The sequence below is a fragment of the Crinia signifera genome, chromosome 3 (assembly GCF_055691185.1).
Source record: "Crinia signifera chromosome 3, ASM5569118v1, whole genome shotgun sequence".
NCBI classification, from domain to species: Eukaryota; Metazoa; Chordata; class Amphibia; order Anura; family Myobatrachidae; genus Crinia; species Crinia signifera.
In genome coordinates this window covers 129,870,201-129,877,965 of record NC_139219.1, presented here as the reverse complement: position 1 = coordinate 129,877,965, position 7,765 = coordinate 129,870,201, and the positions used below count along the sequence as shown (strand labels likewise).

The window sequence follows — 7,765 nt, the reverse complement described above, 5'->3', positions numbered from 1 at the left end:
ACTTTTATGTTTATCAGTTTTACCAACATACTGTACATGGCCAAAAGATATGTGGACACCCAAATATCACACACATTCTTGTTGAACATCTGATTATAAAACAATGAGCATTACTATGAAGTTGTAACTTGCTTTGCTTCTATAGTCTGTGGTATGACTTGTCAAAGATCCTCATGTTTTTCCAGGATGATATGCTGACATGAACTGTCTACCTCCTAGTCTAGTGCCAAACCCAATCCCTCATGCTGCTTTCTCACTGCAGAAATGGGTAAAGACCCGGTACTGTTAAATGGGACTTTAAAACGTGTCTGAGCCTGAAACCCCTTGCCCACTGCATGTTGTAAACGGTATATTGCTGGTTAATTACCGTTTTTGTACCATTCAAATTTAACCCGTTTTGAAAGGTACAAAATCGGTAATTCACCAGTAATATACCACCTGTCCCCTGGTACCTGTCCTGCCCCCCCCCCCCTCCCCGTGTACCTCTCAGCTAGTACCCCGCTCCCCCCTTCCCTGGTCTCCCCCCTGCCCTGGTACCCTGCTCTCCCCCTCCCCTGGTACCTAGCAGCAATCCAGCGGGGCAGTGCAGTAGGCAGCGGCATGCCGGGGCTCCTAGTCCGCAGGTCCCCCACTGATGCATGAAAGCATCATGCAGGAGCATGATTCAGGAGGAGGCTGCAGCTGGTGCACAGACAGCGGTGGCACTGGGGATCTGGGCAGGTCCGTGCTCAGGAGGAGGAAGCAGAGGAAGTGGGTCCATTAGGAGATTGTCATTTCATCAGCGGGGTATCTGCCACGAATGGGAAATAGTGGGCCTGATCATTACATATGCGCATGTCTAATGAGCTGCTAACTAAGTATGCGCTTATTTAATGAACGTCTCCGCTGTTTCCCATTCGCAGCAGGGACCCCCGCCGATGAAATGACAATCTCCTAATGGACCCGCTTCCTCCTCCTGAGCACGGACTGCGGATACCCAGTGCCCCCGCTGTCTGTGCACCAGCTGCAGCCTCCTCCTGCATGATGATTTCATGCATCAGTCTGGGACCTGCTGCCTACTCTGCCGACCAGATGGATCGCTGCCAGGTACCATGGGAGGGGGGTGCGGGGGTACCGGGTGGGGGGGTGGGGGTACCAGGGGAGTGGGATGACTAGTGTGGGATCTTAAATACCGTTTAAGACCCTTTCCCACTGCCAAAAAAACGGATTTTAAACGGGTAGGACACTGCTTTTTACCCGTTTAAGAATACCGGTATTTGTTAAACGGGTAAAGCACCCTGGAGCTTTCCCACTGCAGCTCTAACTGTTTAAAAAGGCTAAAAGAATGGCAATTTACCGTTTAAGAGCTGCAATAGGAAAGGGAAGGGGTATCACACTCACAGCCTAACCCAAATTTCGCCATTCTGTTAATGTTGACTATTGACAATGTCGACCTTTTGACTACAGCCTGTGGTTTATACCACACCTGCTGCTGATGTTGGTATAGTGTTAACATATACACATAACATTAACATGTTTGTATGCAGCTGAACCAAAAAGGTCTTGTATTGACATTGCTTCTAGAGGCAATTCAGAACTCTGTATTGCAAGTATCGACCGAGGACAAAATATTGTACATTGTATGACTAACACCGGTTGCGTCAGTGCAATACCATTTATTGCTAACTTTATGATGTGTACACACGGTGACATGTGCCATGCGATGCGATCGCATCGCATGGCATCCAATTTTGACTGTATAGTGCAGATCTGCACTATATAGTCAAGACAGCCAAGACTTTCTGCCGTGCGATATGGGAGCACGCATTGGGATCGCAAAGGTTATTTTGACCTCCATAGAGGGAGAATAGAATAGGTAGCGAGCCACTGAGCACGCAAGGGGCTTCGTTGCGGTCCCCCCCCCCCCCCTGCCCCGCTGTCTGAGTCCGGGCAGTCGGGATCCTGACGTCGGGGTCCTATTCCACACCCGAGATTGCTTAGCTTATTCTTGGTTTATAGCTATATGCTCCCTTCTTTTTTTATTATTATTATTTATTTACACCTGTTAGCAAAGAGTGTGACTAAATAGCCAAACATGTGTACACATGCCTTTAGTACCAGTTTTGAAAATGAACATTCTTCATAATCTTGCATTTTACAAATTGGTAAAAAAAAAATTCCTTTGTATTACAGGCACATGCACAAAACTGAAAATGCTTCAGGAGACAATCTGGGTTGTGAACCTGATGAGTCTTCGGATGAAGCAAATGCGGAGACCTTCTATGGCACCACTCCTCCCAGCAATCCCCGACAGATGAAACGCATGTCAAGCAAACATCAGCGGAACAGCACTGGGAGGCCGGTTAGCCGCTCCTTATGTAAAGGTCAGTTACGATTGACAGTCGCCACTATAGTTTCTTAATTAACCTATTGAGATGATTTGAAGTTGCAAAAAAATATTGTATATTTCATTATTCCTTTTTTTTTACCTAGCAAGTTAGGTGGCTCTAAACTAGTAAAGTTATTTCATTGGCTTATTGACTTTTTACTGTACACAAGTATTGTTAAATATCCTTATTAATGTACACCAGGAATTCGTAGATATATAAAATCAAGATTCATATTTAATAGTTTCTTACAATGATGCTACATAACTAGTCAATTGAGCTTTTTTGTTATAAAAACCAGCTGGGTTTTCGTGCAGTAATTTAAGATACACATCATGGTGGTGAATGCCATAGTGCTGTACCCAGTTCCCATGCTCAGAAGTCCTTTTGCAGCTCACAGCTACACATGCCATGCCCTCCTGGCATGACCAATGCCCACAATCCCTGGCGCTTGTCCAGTGAGCAGCGCTCAGTTGATTCTTAAGAGGCATCAGCGACCTGCATTGTGGGTAAATGGAATTTTTAAACTCTTTTCTTGCACCTGACTTCCTGCTGTTTGAGTTAGTTGGAAAACCTGAACTTCTGTTTCTTCATCTACAGCTGTGTAACTTAAAAAGCCTGGAATTATAAACTTCAACTTCCTTCTAGGTACATCACTTTTGGTTGGCACAGAAGACAATACACTTGCTGGTATATGAAACCAACAATAAATTGGTCTGCAACAACAAAAAATACTTTACATGTCCGGTCTCATAACAGTTCTATGTCCTCTCTTCGAAAAGTATTATATCTTTTTCATATACAGGTCGAGTCTCCCTTATCTGGAGATCTCTTATCTGAAATATCCCAAAAACCGTGTTTTCTTTTTTTAGAATGTTTCAGATTTCTTTTTTTTGTCCCCCGCCCCTATCTTCATACTTACCAAGTCCCCCAATGACCATGGAGGCCTTCAGGAAATTCTTCAGTGGTCCCAGGAGTGCATTGTGCGCTGGTGAAGTCACCGGCACGCTGGCAAACTCGCGCAATACACCCCTGGGACCGGGGAAGAAGATTCTGAAGGATGTCGGGGGACCAGGTAAGTATGTTAAAAAAATATATTAAAAAAAACGGAAAAAATCCCTTTTCCGAAATGCTCATGGTCCCAAGCATTTCGGATAAGGGATACTTAACCTGTACCATCATTGCATTGCATTCTGTGTTTCAATACAAATATTACTGATCTCACTGTGCTCTCAGATCTGCAGCCCGGTGACTACCCAAAGAGCACCACTCCTCTATAAACACAAAAACAACAATATAGGATTGCAACCAGGTGTTAATCCCAAATAGGTGAAAATATCTGTGTGCGAGTGATTTAGTTGATCCCATTGATGATCTTTCAGTATTCAGAGTGCCCCTGCAGGACCAAACTGACCTGAGTGTTGGTCCCTATGTGTACGTAGCATTTTCTTTTGAACCTTTCCTATCATCATCATCATCATCATAACCAGGGTATAGACAAAAGGCAGATAGAAACATTACTGTCCTGGGAAGTAGTGTATGCACATAAAGGTATCACTTTACACATCACACTCAATTGGAAAGCTTTCTTTTTTCTCTCTAATGCTTTACAGTGTACATCACTTTTCATATGACATCACTTTTCATATGATAATGTGAATTGTAGCTCGTGGAGGATAGATATATGTGGACACCTCTGTATTACTATTAGGGCGTGATTCTGGTTGGTTTGCAAAAGCAAACTCCTTTAATAGACAAAACCATGTGCACTGCAGGTGTGGCTGATGTAACATGTGCAGAGAGAGTTAGATTGTGGGTAAGTTATTTTGTTTCTGTGCAGAGTAAATACTAGCTGCTTTATTTTACTCTGCAATTTAGATATCAGTTGAATACACCCCAACCAAATCTAAATCTCTCTGAACATTACATTTGCCCCACCTGCAGTGCACATGGTTTTGTCCATTAAAGTAGGAGTTTGCTTTTGCAAACCAACTAGAATCAGGCCCAATGTATATGTAGTTAAATTAAACCATATCTTACTAGCAGTGTTCTTCTATAAAAATATTACATTTTTTAATCCTATTATAGGATAACTTGGGTAATGGTAGCACAACTTATAGTGTGCATGTACGATTTTAACGCCAACTGTCATTGTGAATAACTGCAGAAAATACTGAACATAATTGAGATTTATTTTGCATTGTGTAGTAACCAATGTTGAAGGTGATCTTGATAACATTTATTAAAATATGTAATTCCCTTGTTTCCTTTGTATTAAAATGTAAAGACACTAAAGGTCCATACACAGTGGGCGATTTTTGCCCAGCGTGTATGGACAGCTATGATCGCTGGGGGGAAACAGCTCAGTGCGTAAACATTGAGCAGCTTTCCCCCTTCCCGGCACTGTCATTATATGGCTTAATATAACCCAAGGACCTAGCACATCGCTATGCAAAGCCATCCACAAGGCCGCTCATCTGCTGGTAATATAAGCAGATGAGCGTTTTTCCTGGCAAAGATGCGGGAGCGTGCATCACCGCTCCTCGCCGGGCCATACACACTGGGTGGCTTTCAGCTCAAAATCGCCCAGTGTGTTTACTTTAGGAACTGCAGTCTTGATTATTGCTGAATTTCTTCCGGAAGGGAATACACATTAATGAAAGTAAATTGTGAACCCTCTAAAAACTAGGCTCTATTAGCCACTGAAAAGGTGCCCTGAAAGAAACCGTTTGAAAGGCCAGCGTTTTAACTTTTAGGCACACTATGTTAATAATATACAGCTAACTAGTTTCTGCCCATCACTTGAATTGCTCCATTTAATGCCATTTACTGTCCTTCCACAGTAAATACATTGGAGTCCCCCCTTTATGATTCTTTAATCTTGTCCATATATATATATATATATATATATATATATATATGCCTTATTCTTTTAATATTATATATTGAAATGATTGCATATGTTTTGAATATTCGTTTTTCATAAAATATTCTACATATGTCAGGAACATTCCATTCCATTTTACTTCTATTGCTATATGAAATCATGGGGGGACTGCTTCTCTAATGTTTTCTTTGAAATTTCAGAAAAAATGAGTACGCCAAATCCGACTCCTCCTAAAGAAACAGGTAAAAACATTGAAAATGTGGACGACCACAGCTATCGGCAGGAAAAAAAGAACAGAGCAGCACTTAGGACAACAGAAAGGGATCGTAAGAATAAAGTGCAATGTTCATTTATGCTGGATCCAGGCTGTGGATCCTTGCCAAAAAAATCCATACCAGATGTTGATCTTAATAAGCCTTACCTCAGCCTCGGTTGCAGCAATGCCAAGCTACCCGTGTCTGTGCCTGTTCCTGGATTTGCCAGGACCACTCGACAGACCTCAAGAACAGACTGCCCAGCTGATCGCTTAAAGTTTTTTGAAACTCTTCGTCTATTGCTTAAGCTTACATCTGTCTCAAAGAAGAAGGAAAGGGAACAAAGGGGTCAAGAAACATCTGCTATGTGGCTGAATCGATCTAATGAGTTATTTTGGCTAGAGTTACAAGCTTGGCATGCAGGGCGCAGTATTAACGACCAAGACTTGTACCTTTATACAGCCCGTCAGGCCATACCGGAAATCATTAATGAAATTCTAACTTTTAAAGTAAATTATGGTCGGTTGTCTTTAATTAGCAATGGGGGCAATCTCAATGGGACTTTTTCAGAGGGTCAGTTTATGGGCTCTCAAGAAGCGATTGCTGGCGGTCACTTAAGCTATCATGACCACATCCAAAAACAACGAGTTTCTTTTGAGCAAGTAAAACAGATTATGGAGCTCCTGGAGTACATTGAGGCACTTTACCCATCTTTGCAGGCTCTCCAGAGAGACTACGAAAAATATGCTGCAAAAGACTTTCAAGCACGAGTGCAGGCACTCTGCTTATGGCTTAATATTACCAAGGACCTAAATCACAAACTGAGGATTATGGGAACTGTGCTAGGCATCAAAAACCTTTCTGACATTGGCTGGCCAGTGTTTGAAATTTCTTCACCACGTCCATCAAATGGTCCAGAGGAAGAAGACAACAACATTGAACATGAAAGGGATATGAGCACAGAGGGCTCTGGGACATGTACAGAAGAAAGCGAAGGAGAGAAAGATGATAAAGACAGTATGTTAGATACTAGGCAGTACACTGACATTAACTTAAACAATGGAGTAAAAAGTCAGTTTATAAAAGGGGACAACTACCAAAAAATACTGGACAAATTTGTGTCTGAGGATGACTCTTGCTGGGGCATCCCGGACTGTTGCCATGACACTGGTTGTAACAGGCACTGTTTGACATCAATCTACAGGCCCTTTGTGGACAAAGCATTAAAGCAAATGGGGCTAAGAAAGTTGATTTTAAGACTTCATAAATTAATGCATGGCTCACTTCAGAGGGCACGCACAGCCTTGTTAAAGACTGATCATAAACTGGAGGTGCGTGTTGAAGGTTTTTGTTTGTTTTTTTTAAAATGTATTAACGTATTCTAAACTGTGATAACATTTACCTAAATAAAAGTAAATCTGTCTAAAGCTGTGTACACACGGTGCAATATACCAGAGATGGTCACTGATGAAAAGGAGACTCTGCCGGGGGAGCCGCAGGAGGAAATAGCTGCTCCAGCGACCATTATTCGCAGAACACGGGAGCAGGCACCCGATGAGTTATCGCCCATAGCACATACAAATCACTGGCGATATGGTCGCTTAGAGACCATATTGCCAACAATATGTGCTTAAAATCGCCCCGTGTGTACACCGCTTAATTCAGGTCTTGCTAATCTTGGTCCTCAAGGCACACAGAGTGCAGGCATTTGTGATATTCAGGCTTCAGCACAGAGTGTTGAATTAGAATAACTTTGCTACTAATAAGTCACCTGTGCTCAAGTGTGGCTATCACTAACACTTAAGCTGGGTACACATTGGCACATATTTTGGTCCTTTAATTAAATTGTCGATCTATCAATGGGCTTTTAGCCACTGTGTACCAGTGATTTTTGTCTGTGAACAACATTATTCAGACACATTACGTTGGCTGTGCTTAATAATCAGTGCATTTTGTTCTGTGTAACGGCAATATCCTGCCAGCATGTACAATCACACCAGTTCAACTGTGCATGCGCATGTAAATGCATCTACCCATTTGTGAGGTCAGTGAGGACAAATCCTGCTGTGTGTGTGTTTGTGTATGGAGAAAATTCTGCCCAATCCAGCGAGTGCTATATCTGCAGTTATGTCTTCTGGTGTGTGCCTTGAGGACTAAAGTGGGAATTGCCCGCTCTAATTATATCGGGGGAAATCTAGGGCTGTGTGAGAGGGCATTTGCCAAGGAAACAAACCTAAGTGCAAGAATTTAGTAGGGTG

The 7,765-nt window shown here is 42.5% G+C and overlaps 1 protein-coding gene across 3 annotated transcripts in view; it reads left to right on the top strand.

The window, feature by feature from the left end:
• Positions 1 to 7,765, top strand: part of MAP3K4 (mitogen-activated protein kinase kinase kinase 4) — an 87,334-nt gene that overhangs the window by 6,206 nt on the left and 73,363 nt on the right. For all 3 annotated transcript variants that reach the window (XM_083176503.1, XM_083176502.1, XM_083176504.1), the window contains 2 exons: positions 2,173 to 2,363; positions 5,454 to 6,838. In XM_083176503.1, the coding sequence (XP_083032629.1) occupies positions 2,177 to 2,363; positions 5,454 to 6,838 (1,572 nt within the window). In that variant the 5' untranslated portion in view covers positions 2,173 to 2,176. The remainder of the gene's footprint in view (positions 1 to 2,172; positions 2,364 to 5,453; positions 6,839 to 7,765) is intronic.